The sequence below is a fragment of the Branchiostoma belcheri genome, unplaced genomic scaffold, assembly GCF_001625305.1.
Source record: "Branchiostoma belcheri isolate BF01 breed outbred unplaced genomic scaffold, Haploidv18h27 scaffold53, whole genome shotgun sequence".
NCBI lineage: Eukaryota > Metazoa > Chordata > Leptocardii > Amphioxiformes > Branchiostomatidae > Branchiostoma > Branchiostoma belcheri.
The window spans coordinates 797,249-812,213 of NW_017804165.1; the positions used below are offsets into that span (position 1 = coordinate 797,249).

The 14,965-nt window shown below is 42.4% G+C and overlaps 1 protein-coding gene across 12 annotated transcripts in view; it reads right to left on the minus strand.

Moving 5' to 3' along the window:
* LOC109480935 (myelin transcription factor 1-like) overlaps positions 1-14,965 on the minus strand; it is a 38,258-nt gene that overhangs the window by 7,986 nt on the left and 15,307 nt on the right. For 7 of the 12 annotated variants that reach the window (XM_019783338.1, XM_019783335.1, XM_019783332.1 and 4 more), the window contains 16 exons: positions 12,203-12,348; positions 11,531-11,591; positions 11,167-11,188; positions 10,526-10,588; positions 9,118-9,905; positions 7,896-8,255; positions 7,558-7,639; positions 7,328-7,368; positions 6,862-6,895; positions 6,221-6,283; positions 5,108-5,221; positions 3,457-4,182; positions 2,899-2,928; positions 1,598-1,720; positions 827-889; positions 348-428 (listed from right to left, as the gene is read on the minus strand). In XM_019783338.1, the coding sequence (XP_019638897.1) occupies positions 348-428; positions 827-889; positions 1,598-1,720; positions 2,899-2,928; positions 3,457-4,182; positions 5,108-5,221; positions 6,221-6,283; positions 6,862-6,895; positions 7,328-7,368; positions 7,558-7,639; positions 7,896-8,255; positions 9,118-9,905; positions 10,526-10,588; positions 11,167-11,188; positions 11,531-11,591; positions 12,203-12,348 (2,797 nt within the window). Of the gene's footprint in view, positions 1-347; positions 429-826; positions 890-1,482; positions 1,531-1,597; positions 1,721-2,898; positions 2,929-3,456; positions 4,183-5,107; positions 5,222-6,220; positions 6,284-6,861; positions 6,896-7,327; positions 7,369-7,557; positions 7,640-7,895; positions 8,256-9,117; positions 9,906-10,525; positions 10,589-11,166; positions 11,189-11,530; positions 11,592-12,202; positions 12,349-14,965 lie in introns of all 12 variants that reach the window. The other 5 variants (XM_019783334.1, XM_019783340.1, XM_019783339.1 and 2 more) reach the window with 5 other exon arrangements.

Sequence of the window (14,965 nt, forward strand, 5' to 3'; positions counted from 1 at the left end):
TCTGTAAGCATCAGACACCCTGCAAGATGGAGTTTTGATGGAAGGAAAGCACTGTGCAGACAATACAGACAGACATTTTTACTATACATCTACAGACATTAAAGATAAAGGTGATGGATAACCAAAGAAATCTAACTCCACAACACACACAAGTCCAAACTGAAACAATGACATCTCTACTTCTAACATACATGTATTTACTGCCACATCACATCATGACCATATCATGGGTGAATACATGTGACTCCTATATATAAAAACTTGACTTTCTCTATTCAACTCACAATGATGTGTCCATGAAAACTGAATTTCAACAGTAAGAACAGAAAGGAATTATTTCTACCAACCTTATGGGCTCAGCTCCATTCTCGTTTTCCTTTTCCTTCAACAAGTTTTTCATCTTCTTCGCACGAGGACAGCCAGACAAGCTGGAGGGGGAGCAAGACAGAACGTCATCATGTCACAAGGAGCACCAAGAACCAAAATATTTCAGTTCATTTTGCAACCAAAATGGATGAAGGAAGATATATATGGCTGGGGTTCATTTGATTCAAAGCAAAATCCTCATGCCTTTAACAGAGTTGAAAGACAAGTAATCTGCCGCCAATTGGTCCAACACCATATTAAATAATCAACCTTCTTTTGGCATAATGGTATAATCTGTCAGTAGCAATCCTTTAATTCAGCAAACTGGACTAAAACTTTGATGCGGTAAAATGACTTAAAGTACATGTATGTGCATTAATGAGGTATAGATCAAACAGGATAGTAACACATTTCAGGCCCTGCAAACAGAAGCAGACTGAGACATGATGTTGAAGAGTACCTTCTGTGGGAAGAGTAGTTCCCAGTAGCATGTCCTGAACCATCACAGCCAGGCGTCGGACACCTAAGCACATGGAGGAAAGGCAACAATGTTGAACTGCACAATAGACCTTTAACAGGGAAAACACTTTCAGTTTTGTGACCAAAAAAACAACATGTATCAAAATTGCAATATTTAAGTCATACTTCGATCCCTGTGTCTAAATGTAAATCTCGCCAAGGAAGCTTGTGACTTATCACTGTTTGTTTTACTTACTATAATATTTTTTTCTTTTACATATGTTGCAGTCTTTCCCTTTAATGCAAAATTTACATGTACCACACATTTGATCCTGTAGGTGGGGTTAATTCCCCCGTTTAAATTAAACCCTTGAGAATGCCGACTGAAGACTTTCAAGTTTAAGGCAGATTGTTTTCAATATTCACACCCTCCTTCAATATACGCAATAAAAGTGAGTCACTCACTGAAATACAAAATGCACTCAACAATGTTGGCAGCAGTTATAAAAAAAAATAAAGCTGTCCAAAGATGTTAGGGCTGGAGCTTACATCTGCACATTCAACTGCTTATCCATTGTTAAAGAGCAAAAAACAGCCGCACTGCTTAGCAAAAGCCAAAAAAAGTGTGCCTAAAAATCTCAAAATCCCACTACTCACTTCTTCTCCTGCTGGTGACTCTTGTCGGGCCACCAGCAGCTTCTCGGCCTTCCGGTCGGTACCAGGAAGGAAAAGAGGCAAAGAGAGCAAAATCATTACAACCTTGACAACTCACTTCATTTCCTGCTGGTTGGCCACGATCTGGCTCTTGTCAGCACGCGGGCAGCCCGACAGGCTTCTATGTGAGGCATAATTACCCGACACGTGACCTGACCCATCGCAGCCCGGGGTGGGACACCTGTTCGTAAGAACGATGTTAACAGGTTTACTCATCGGTCGACGGATGGCTGGCAGTCATATACCACCATCTTACCTCTGCTTGAACTCTTATGTTACTTTTTAACCACCATCAACTGTGTGAGTTACTGATTTTTGTTTGCAAAAATTCTTCTGACAAGAACTACATTCCTTTTTTATTTCACAAAAGATAAATCTAGCAACTCAATAAGGTTTCAGACAGGCTTTCATTGGCTGTGATTGAATTTTGTATAAAGTGCCTGGATGTCTAACCTTCACTGAATGTACATTTGTTTGTTGTCAAGTGGATTTATTTTATACTTTCTTTGAAAGCAACATTTCTATTTCAACACCCCCAAAAATAAATTTACTTTCGCTTACAATATAACACTACACATAGTTTTATGGACCATATCAAATGGTAGTCCATTAGGGAAAGAACCCTTCAATCCAGTATTAATAGTACATCAATTAGTGAGTGTTAGACAGGAGGGCAAAAATAGGGCAGGGTGATGAGGAGTCAAAAGTTACATCAAGGGCCATCCAGGCCGACAGAACAGTGCTCGAACAGAGAGGGTTGGAACTGAGGAGAGGTTTCTACGGGTCAGACTGCAGTACTAAAATACATCATTCACTGTTTTAAAGGCAGGATATCGATTTTAAAGCAAACTGGCATGTACAATGTAATCTTCCCTTGTGCCGTAATGTTTCCGACAGTAATGGGGATCCAACTGTGTCAATCGTGCAAACTTCCAATACAGGTTTGCAAATTTTAGGACAATGATTTTTCTGATGATAACTCTTTGGTGCCTGGCCAAAGAAATCTGTGACAGTTACAAAACATTACCCCTGCCTCTGATATTGTTGCTTGTCTGTAGAAAGTAACAAACAGCTCTCTGGCTGACCTCTTCCTTACTGTGTTATGAACACATTCATCAACATAATGTCCTACTGGTCATCTTATTCCCTGCCGTTACTCTTTAAGATGGGTAGCCAGGATCCTTTAAGAGGCTATCTATCTCACTAAATATGCACTCCAATTCCACAGCTTCAAAGTGACAAAAACTAATGTGCACATCTGACATGACACAAACTAGGCATGTCAATGCAGTATTGTCATTATTAAAGCCAGCCTCATGTCACTGTGCAGTTACGGGTGAGCAAATTAACCAAACTTACGTCTTCTCAGGCTTCTTAATGGGGCTGAGGCTGCGTTAAGAGACATGCAGTGGAAGAGTTTGTTAGCTGACATGCAAAGTAAGAAGGCAGGAGCATGAGTGTGTATGTAGAAGTCAGACCTGCAAGCAATGTTACTGGTTAAGAGTAGGTTATGTAGGTATCACATCCCCAAAAGCAGCTGTTATCACAACCAGTTATTGATTATATGCAGATTGGCAAACAAGCAGCATTAAAATATGGTCAGTCAATTATAGTAAATTGCAAATTTGTATATTGAAAAGTCTAGAAAAGATATAATTATAGTTCATTTGCAAGTTCTTTTTGGAAACAATAATTCATTATATACAGAATCCTCTCCACACCTACGAAGTGCACCAAAGACAATTGCTCTGAGGATTTCCTACCTGCTTTATTAGTTCTTTTGATTCTGCAGTTTACATGTATCTCAGAGAAAAACAGACCTGATTCAATAGTGGTGTGAACATGCTAAGATCTCACAGTCTTTGGTACACTTTGCAAACAGGCCTCACACCAGAAGACAGAGAGTGGCATACGTACACATATCCCTGATTGAAGTCCGTCCTGCCTGATGTGATGGAGGTTGTGTACGTCGGCGTGCTCAAGCCGTAGGTTAGGGATTCTGTGCTGTAATTGTCCTGAGAGTACGACGATGACATAAGGTTCTTGGTGCTGACCACCACGCTGGGCCTCTGGTACATAAACCTGTCGTCCTGGGACGACTGGGGAGGGGGCGTGGCCGCCGTGGCCACCGTTTGGCTCTGATTCTGACTCTGATTGGACTTCATGCTCAGGTCGAGAGTTCCGTTCTGGTCGACGATCAAGTTCTGTTCGCTGGTGGGCGTTGTGGGACTCATCGGCATTGTCTGTTGTTGAGGCGGAGGCTGGGGCTTCGTGGAGAGGTTGATGGCCGTCGCCGCCATGCGTGCCGTGTTCGGGTCGATGCGGTACTCTACTTTCTGCGTCGGCGTAGAGACAGAGACGGAGACAGGGGAGACGGACATCGGCGTCGGCGGCTTGGCGAAAATGGGCTGGGGTGGAGGCTGCTGTGGCGGCTGCGGCGGCTTCTTCTCGTGCGACGGGAGCTTGGGCGCGATGGCCCGCTTCCCGAGGTACGCGGCCGGGTCGTACGGAGTGTACTCCATGGGCGTGAGCTTGGCGTACTTCTCCAACTCCTTGGCGAGGTTGGTCCTGGGGATAGCAGGGGAAACGACCGGAGGGTAGCCATATTGAGCCACGTCCAGTTTCTTCACAAAGCACATTGGTCTGGGCAAGAAGAGGACAGAAGAAGAGAACAAGGTGTGACGGGATGGACCATACCCACGTACAGAATATCACAAAATTTAACACCTGCCAAAATTGGTATCTACTCTAATGCTTCTGGATTGCCATTCAGTTTCTTTTTATAACTAGTGTCATCTTTTAAACTTGCCAATGCTGATGTACATATACACAGATTGACTTTGTCTGTCTACAATGGTCCATCCCTGTCCAGCTATTGAAGATGCCAACAAAAACAAAATGGTAACAAAAAACTTGAGGAAGATTTTCTAGGGAAACCAAACATTAGATTGTGTAAGCAAAGAAAAAGAGGCCAGAACCAATTCAAATGGAGTGTAACATGGAGTACACTTCAACAGCATTAGACTGATATGCTGACAGAGCAGGTTATATATTTTGGACAGAGCAGATGAGTGGACAATTCAATCAAAAGCTTTTCAGGACTAAGACTACCTGGCATGTACATGTAATGATATTATATAAAACACAAAACATGTATAATTTCCATTACACTTTATACTGTAACACCAACATAGTGGCTGGCAAACGACATGTTATTTCAATCACTGTCATTGCCAAACAACAGAATGTAATGTACTCACAAATTACATTACAGAACAAATATATTTGGACTTTAAAATGGTTCATCTATTCATTGGTTACATACCAGTGGTAGAAATACTTTTTTCAATGTTCTGTAATATCACAGGTGAATCAAAATTTTGTCCTGCAATTTGGAAACACTTTCTACAAATACACAAGCCTCCATACTACAACCTTCTCGACGTAATAAAGCAAAATTGCAGATTGTAGGATTTTTCTTCTGCAACATTGTAAATCTCTTTGCAAAATGCAGAACGCAGATGGGTATTCATACCCATGTTATTGATAAGAAATCCAGGGTACCAACCTCAGGACCCTGTCAGATGGTACCCCCGGCGGAGTCTTGGCCTCTGCGTGTGGCTGTAGTTTAGTCTGCTGCTTGTTGAGCTTCTGTGCTGCAGCAATGGGGCAGCCAGATAAACTAGAGACAGAATAAAGACCACGTCAGCAATGATCAAACAACAGTCATGGCTTTCTCCTGGAAAAGGCAAAAAAAATTTTTTTTTAAGTCAACATTTTCAGGTATGCAAACAAACAAATCATACCCCATGTTTGGAAAATAAATGTTCCTACGTAGACAAAAAGTGAACACCAAAAACACATCACGACACTTTTACTGAAGACATGCAAGTGGCGACACCCTTTTATCCCAATGTACAACAATTACATATATCGGCTTCCTCTCACAAGCTTCAAGCGCACATCGATTTTGAAAGCTGCAGAAACAGTAATTGTACCAAATGGTAGGACTGGAAAGATGTTGGACATGTACCTGTGCTTCTCTGGCGAATACATTATCGGGATAAGAAAAAGTGCTAATACACCAAAAAAATACCCCACAGTTCATATGGTATACACACGTAACAAGAAGCCTCAAAAGCCCTTGAAGGAAATATGTAGACAATCAACTGAAAGAGCATGGATATTCAATATTGCACATGCGTACAACAGGCCAGTCAGCATATTTTAATTATGCATAAAAAGCAGCATAAGCTTAGCCTGGTAACCAGACCCCCGTGAGCTCACCGCTATCTCTTCGGGGCTGGTAGCATTTCTGGCCACCAAACCAGGCCCCAATTACTGTGCCGGGGGTAGCTTTTTGCAGACAGTTTAGATTTTTTTCGCTTGTGTTGGCGCGCAATAGAAGACTCAGCGTAAGACAGGAAGTCAGTGGATAAAGGGAAACTAGCTGGAGATAGGTCCGCGGGTATAGCTCACCTGTGCTTAGTAAAGGCCGGCTCACTGCTTTTTGCCTGCGGTGTGATGTGTTGTATGAGAAATACCCTCAAATTGTGCCTATGCAGAGTGCTATATGGATGGTACTGTATGTGCAACCCAACAATTGTTGGGCTCCACAGGACAAATCAGTTAACTAACACAGACAAATAGGTTAACTGACAAACACAAATTTTCCCCTTACCTTCTGTGAGAATTCCGGTTGCTGTTGACATGTCCTCTTCCTGTACAGCCTGGTGTGGGACATCTGTGAGGGAAGAACAGCAATCAAACACTAACAACAACTGTCCCTAACCAGAAAAGATGCCTTATTCCTCTTTTGGTTACTTGTTTCAAAGGTTTATGAAGGAAAACATCTGGACCAATCTAGTTAGTAAGTTTGATGCAGTGACAAGTAATACTTACATGTAATCAGTTTTGTGTGCAACATTGTCTCCAACATTTAACTACAAAGATCAAATTTAAGGACAAAGATATTCCTGGAAAGACTTATTTCAGACTTTCGTGCTATGTTCATAAAAAGCGAGACAGGCTGTAAATCGTATGCTTGTGAAGTTATATCACTTAGTCTAGAAACCTGCATCTGAAGGTACAGATTCTCACAAATACAGTTAACAAAACTGAACATGCTGGATCCAAAGTCTGAGAGGAAACAACAGCTTTGAAGTATAAATATTAGGCAGTGTACAAGAGCAAAGATGGTTGGCTAATACTCACTTCAGCACATTCTCATGTGCAGCCAACACTGAAAGAGTGGAACAGACAAGGCAACTGGAGTAAGTGGGAGGTTAGAGAGAGCAGAGAGAAGTTGGGGTGGACACTTACGTTTCTTTGTTTGTACTGCACAATGATTCGGCCACTGTGGAAACATGTAAGATGATGGACTTCACAATCTTGTTAGGAACACTATAATGATGACAGGCAAAGCACCTGGGCACCAAGTCATATCACTCTCTACTACATTGTATATGGAACATATTCTTATTTACAGGGAAACCTGTTATACTTTTCTAACCCTTCCTTGAAGAACATCTCTCAAGACACAAGTACTTGTACACAACGCACATGTTCATTCAAACTGACACTTCAATATGATTTAGGGTCAACTGTGACACTATAAAGCCACCAGTGAGGCATGGTAATACCAGGGGAGTAAATTTTTACTTGATGTCTAAATGCTCTCTGCTGTAACACAAAGGAAATGTCTTCAGGAAAGTTATTCCTAAATCTATACAACAGGTTACATGCCAATCTAACAATATACAATGTACCAAAATCTTAAGAAACTTACACTCAGGGGGTATCTTGTCTTTGTGAGGACATCCTGACAGACTGGTTAATAGAAAAAAAAACATGGTATGACATACAAATAACAACACAGAAATGTAACATATGTATGAATGCAAAGAACATCAATTTGATTTACTGCCACAAATAACCTCTAGGCCACTGAAATCAGAGTAAAACAGTACAAGATTTAGGGTTAAGCACATAATTACTATATAATAACAGCATACACACCTTCTATGGTGGGAGTACAGTCCTGTCACATGTCCCGTACCATTGCAGCCTGGTGTCGGACACTTGCTGTCACCCTCTCTCTCTACAACACAGGTATTAAGGGGCTGTTAAGATTATGGTGCAATCACATTGCTTTCCAATCAACTGTTTGTCTTAAAGTTAATGCTTCTCACACTTGTCACTGCTCTACTCCTGCAATTTTTCTCAAGTCCACTAGGGACTCTCTTCACAGATAAATGTGTGTTCAGTCAGCCATGTCTACCATGTATGTACCTCATCTACAAAACGTGCCACCAAGCCTTTTACATGTTGTTATTTGTCGCTCCCTAGCTACTCACCCTTCCGTATGGTCCCTTGTGGAGTCTTTGGAACCTTTGGCACCACAAAGTCCTGCCTCGCCTGTGGAACGTTCTCCTTCGCCGAGGGCGACACGCCGACAGGGTTGATGGTGGTCAGACCCTCGGCTATCCGCTCCAGCTCCACTTTAGGTTTGATGACGGCGATGTTTTCTCTCGCCAGGGGAAGGGGCTGTTCCAACGTCGTCCTGGGGATCTCGGCACCTGTGATGTTTTCTACGGAGTAGGGTTTCCCCGCGTAGTGGTCGTCCTTGATGTCGGAGTGTTTGCAGGGTTCGGGGCTGGGAGGGGGGGAGTTGGCGGGGGAGGAGGATGTAGAGGATGAAGACGAGCTGCTACTGTCTGTAACCAACCAGGAGGGTCAAGTTAGGACAACTTCACAGGGTCATACAAATACTTATCATGGGCTTATCAAGCTGTATTCCTTCAAGCACAATCACAAGTCATGGAATGATTTTCTTTAACTGTTCGCTTTCTTTTACTTCGTAGCTCTGTTTTTGTCTTTCTAAATTCAAAGCAACTGGGATGGTTTTAAGACACATGAACAAAAAGCATCAAGAACATCGTTTATCTAATACAAATGGCAGCCTAGTTTGAGATGCAAACAAGTTAGTTAGGACATTTATAGCAAAAGGCAGTAGTGTTATGTCTAGGTTGTCAATGTTTCATATATCTTGTAAACTCCATGATGATGCAACCTCTACATTATTCACTTTACACAAAAGACATCAATAGCAAAGACTTAATGATTCAACTACCATGCACTGAATCTATTGCACAACTGTTAGTAAAAAAACAAAAATTTAAACATATGGATGGCAAACTGAAATCTAAATAAGCGCATACTCACACAAGCAAGCACATACAACAGAACAAACCAAGTCGTGGTTAGAAGTCGAAGAAGCATATAAGTAAGCCAACGTCTGACCTCCTGATAACGACGTTTTCTAGCTCATCAAGGATATTTTTCCAGCATGCCACGGATTCAGGACTCCCCTCGCCGTTACATCGAGAAAGGAAGGACGTCCTGAACCAACAGCTTGGAAAATTTGCAAAAAACTCCTTATTTTCCAATCAACAAATTTTGGGACAGACTTTTTTCCAGAAGGATCTTTTTCTTCGACTGTAAGTAAAGAATCCCTTGAAAAAAATCAGCATATGGAAAACAGAAATTTTTGGAGTCCTGGATGCGTCACGCACCCACCTGAACTAGATGAACTGTCGTCATCTGGCTCGCGTTGCTTTTTACCTCTCTGGCCGTCGATGTCGAGCACCCAGCTCCCACCAGACCCGTTCAGAGAGGAGTTCCCGCTCCCACAGTCCAAGGTAACCAGCTCGGTGCTGAGCTGTCGCGCCAGACTGTCACACTGGCTACGCAACGTCTCCAGTCCACTGATAGCTTCTCTCTCGTCCTCGTCGTACTTGTTTTCATCGATTTCGTCCCTAATGTCCACCGAGTTCTGGCTACTGCGCTCTTCAGAGTAGTCCTGACTGAACCCTACACTGGAATGTTCGCTCTGTGGGGAGCTTGCTACGGAGGAATGCTGTTGCTGATCACTGGAATTCCCTGGAGACTGACCTTGCACCTCTGTAGACTGCTGTAGATGATGTTGTTGTTGTTGTTGTTCTATCTGCTCAGAAGCTGCCTTTTTGAGACTTATCAACGATCTTGCTACCAGCTCCTCGTAGCTCTTAAAGTTCTCATCGGGGCTTTCTAAGGGAGGAGGCGGCGCAGTGTCGTTCCCGACATGCTCCTCCTCCGGCGCGGCTTCCGAACCCTCCGCACTCTCAGGCTCCATCACGTTAGACTGGTCATCCCCATCATTGGGGTCATTCTGATTGGTCAGTTCTACATCAGATGAGGGATACTCCTCAGCCTCCATCAGGTCCTCGCTGGTGGAGGAGGACTGTTTGTCGGTAGACTTCTTGCTCTTGTCCGAACCTTGCCTGGCAAGTTTCCTCCTCTTGGCGGCAAGAGGACATCCATAGGTGCTACATAGAAACAAAGCATCATGCCTATCAATTCTCCACCAGCTCAGTTATCTTGCAAAAAAATGTCTGACTAAGAAACATTAGGATAAGAACTGTGCAGTATACATGTACAGTCATAAACAATCGGCTTTAGTCACTTGAAGATTTGAATCAGGAGGAAAGTAGAGTTTGATGTGAGAGAATTGGCAGAAGTCTGGCTACATGTCGCAGGGATGGGGCCCACATTGGGGTTTGCTATAGGACCAGATTCAGCACCAGAAACTTCCTCCAACAGTGTCCAACACATGAGACTTAACCTAAAGAAACTTAGTACATGTTTGAAAGTTCATGTTGATCAACATGATGGGCAAATTTACATAATTCATCGTCAGCTATGAACTCCTTGAGAACCAATCATTTTTGGGGTCATCATTTCCACATGCTTCATCTTTACATTCAACAGTTTGTTTTTTCAATGACAAAACTTGCTATCTTTCAAACATAACCAGTTGGCAGTTGCAAGACAGTACAAGGGGGTACAGTAGCTTCAGAACACTGACTACAGCAACATGCAGAAAGCTCAGGCGGAGAAGACAACAAACACACAAGACTACGACACAGTCCCTCCATGCTCCACCCACCTTCTGTGCTTAGCATACTTGCCACTGATGTGGCCTAGTCCATCACACCCAGGGGTGGGGCAGCTGGCGGTGGTGCGAGGGGAAGGAAAATTCAATAGCTATGACACACACAAAATACTACGTTCACATCCTGAGAGGAGCAAGCAGTAGAGGGGAGAAAAAGGAGAGCCACTAAGTAAACAATGCTTCCTTTCGCATGATGATGCCTTTTTGGTTCAGATTGTATTCACACTCATATACATGTATGTCATATGCCTGCTCTTGTTCCAATTTGGTTTCCAAAACTTCTAGTCTTGCCATAGTGTTGTTCATGGTTTTGGTCGAAAGCAACTAGCCAGTGACTATCAGTATCACAGTAATAGGTTACTGGTAATCACATTTTTCTGTATTGTAAGATGGAAACTGGCCTCCCTACCAAAACGAGTCTCACAATAACACACTACAATTTTTACAAGAGATTCACAGCTATGATTTCAAATTCAGGTTGGTCTCTTATCTGGTGATTATGGGTCAAGAAAGGAAACATTGAATGGAAGAGAGGAGAAAATTCCACAAGATTGGAGCAGCAATAGGAAGAAACTACAGAATTCAGACTGCAAGCAGCAAACTTGTTCTACGGCAAAGTCTACACAAACACTCACCTTTGGTCTGGCATGGATGATTCTATGGAAAAAACAAAACAGAAGAAATCATGACTTACACCAAACATTATTCACATTTTCCTTTGTACAGAACTCTGGCATAAAGAAGGATGTCATTACTAGATATTTTACAAAAGTCTACTAAATGTAAATAGCAGAACATTTCATCTGGTATTGTATTGCTACATCCAACACAACACAATAAAGGCTTTACACATGCTTTACACGTATACTTATATGCTATCATGTCATTACCATTCAATATCATTATGGTGTACCTACACTAACAATAACATACTGAAAATCCCAGGGCACAAGCCCACATAGTTTCCTTTCAGGTGAGTACATGACATGCTCTCCTCACCTGCCTGTCCTCGTTTGGATCTTGTTCTCAACCTTTTGTCCCCATTGTCAGGGCCATCCATCTGTAACATGATCATATTCTGTACGTTAGAGAAGCTCTCTGGGGGAGTTTAGACAACAGTTGTAGGGGATGAAGATCTGGGAAAGGCTTGGAAATGATACTACTGGCACAGGGTCATCTATGTGTAAATTATGCTTTCAATAATGTCATGTTGTGTTAGTTGCAGTAGAGTCATATACTGTAAAGGTCATCATTGCAGGTGGTAAAACAAGAACATCCTATCTAATATCACTTTTACTGACTGACTTTTCATACTGATCTGTATTTAACACAACTCATTAAGCACCAAATATCATCACAAGCATATCATGTACTTTAAAAAACTGTCAACATCTATGGTCATGGACAACTCAGAATACACTATGACCTTATGGAATGTTTACCATGGCATGTGTACTGGAAATGCCGCATGTCATTTCATGTGTGGACATATTTACAAATAACAGATTGCCACTGTGACTATTAATCTATATACGTGTATGACATAAAATGTGAACTATCAATTAACTGCACTGTTTCTTTACACAGTATGATACAACAGCATACGTAACCCTAGTTGTAAAGCAAGCCGGTTAACGTTCACAGCGACAACACAGCGTTAGCAGGACTAACCTTATTCGCACTGCTGTTCTCCTGGTCGCTGGTGTGGTCCTCTTCGCGACTTTTGACCACCTCGGCCGCCTCTGTCTTCCGCCCGTTCCTCCAGACACCTTTCTTGTTCCCGGCGCTCACCTCCAATACTTCATTTACATCCGTGTCTGCAGGCAGAGAGGAGGATTAATGACCAGGATCGACTCTTCCATCTTATCGCCGGCTCCCAGATTTAGGTGGAACGTCAGGGAGTCGTATTTAATATTACACTCACACAGCGCCGGGCGAAAAATAACCAGCTTTGCAGATCTGCGAGGCGATATAAATTGAACCCTCTGAGAGCACCATGCAATTTGAGGCGTCTCGCATCCGTGATGGAATATATCAGCGTGTACCGTGCGCAGCTACGCAATACCCATGACAATCAATTTCACAGTGCCGGGGCCAATATTCCCAGAATCCCTTGGGCCGGCCTGTCAAGCCGTCTCCCCTCGAGACTAATTGCCTTAGCCTTGCTGATGACAGAGTTTGTATCATCTGCATTCATGCCACGATATCGACAAACCTCCAAAAGCTTCTTCTGTCTGGCTGCAGAAATGGCTACCTTCATCTTCATTCACAAGAGAGTACCATTTGTCATCTCATTGAAGTCTCCCATGCATGGAATAATAGCTATTTGGACTGCTACACACATGCCTGTCGTCAAAACCCACAGGCTAAAATATTCACGTCAAAAACCTAATAAGTAGCCCTGAGGGCCATCTAACTCATCTTTATTGAAAATGAGCAACATCGAGGGGAAGAGCAGGTTTTTGTCCATTGGGAAAATCAGCGCACCTTATATTCATTATTACGAAAGTAATTTTCTAAACAACTATGGCTTAAAATGACAACCTTGAAGGTTATGAATTTGTTAGTCTCTTCCTAGGTTCCACTTTTCTTCATTGCCTGTAGCTAATATTGCTTTTCATAGTAGACCTGCTGAAACATCAAATTAGATTTCTAGAAAGTCTATTACATAAACTTGCATAACTGTCCAGAAACAAAGCTTTAGACAAAAGGAGATGGTTGAGGAGAAGGTTATACTACCATAACTCAACAATTCAAGAACATAACTAACAGTCATGACTGAAGAATCCACAGTTATAAAATGAGAGGTGACAGTTATAGGTCAGGTCGTATCTATAAAGGCCAACTGTCACTGGTCTCCATCCATTATGTACTGACAGCAGACCCTTACATGTAATACTGACAAATTCAAACTACCTGCTACAGTGGACAACACCTACAAACACCTACAAATCTGCTGAACCAACGATCAATTCTATCAACGACATGCATTTAGAGTATTAGATTTTATATCGTTGCAATGTCCAGAATTTTAGATTTTGTCTCTCATACAGACACATCCCTAACAGTGCTTTTGTGGCATTAAGCTTGGCCCAGTTCAACAACTGGAATTGCTCAGTGGTAATGTGTACTGTGACGTTCTTCCTGCTCTCAACCCAGGAATTCTAACTTTAATACGCTGACGTCAAAGCCCTCATCGGTTACTTTCTATGTCCAAAAATGTTTCAGACATGCATATGTGTGAGCCTCACTAGTGCAGAATGCCATCCATATTTGGAAAAGTCTGGTGAAGAAAACATGCCAACACACAGTAGTGATTTTTTTTAGAAATTTGAATTTTTCCTTTTACTTATATTTTATAAATTGTACATTTACTTTCCCCGAGCTGGCTGATAATCATTTGTCTGGAGGTGCACATCCATTAGACTTGTCCTGAGGTAGCCCTAGCTTTCGGCACCAAATTTGTATTGATTACATGGATACTTAGAAGGTTTCAGAGTCTTTGTTTACACATATTCTTTGGAGTACTTGGAATCTAAGAATATATTTTCATTTATACTATCTACTGCAGGTTGACCAATGTTCCCACAGTAGAGCTTTGATAAAAGAGGAGACTATAAATATCTGCCTCTTCTTGTGTGTTCCTTATCTCAAATATCTATTCAGCCTTTGCCCAGCGCACAACCTATCCCTGATGGGTATAGATACTGGCAATGAGGATGTACAGGTGTTATGAGGAGATAGGCATGACATATTGGCAGGGCTCAGAATACAATTTTGACCAAACCTGCACTGGTACCAATCGATCTTTAAGCAACCCGTGCCAGACAAGAAAATTTCTACCTGCACAAGCTGGCAAACATTTTAGCCTGCATAGATGCATTTCTACCTGCACAGAAGTATGCAAATTTATTTTACGCTCTCTACTGGCCTCATAGGTCCTTCTTATTAATGTCAATCAGGACAGGTAAGGGGGTTATGTATCGAAGACACATCAAAGGTATAGCCAACAAGGATAAGACAAGAAGTAACAGCAAGATTCCTTCCCGGTGAATCATATTCTACCCTTGCTTCTTTCCTGCCATCCCAGCTGAGCGATTCTTCATGTGAGCCTAATCTCGTAAACCTCTGCCCACTCCTGTCACACGGTTGCCAGGCAACAGAGGTAGCTACATGGCCGAGCATCACGTCTGCAGAGGCTCTGTAAATCCCATGTGTTTCCGACCTCTGCCTGCTCTTTACCACCCCTTCGTCTATCACCCATTAGACATATGATGCCGCCGCGTAGGAACAACATGCGTCACCGACATTAATTCTCCTACTACACGCCTCTCTTAGGAAAACCACAAAGACGATGCACTTGATCATAACCACACAAACAACTGTCTCGAGAGTCATAGCCCCGAATACATTTAAATCCACGTAAACGTCACC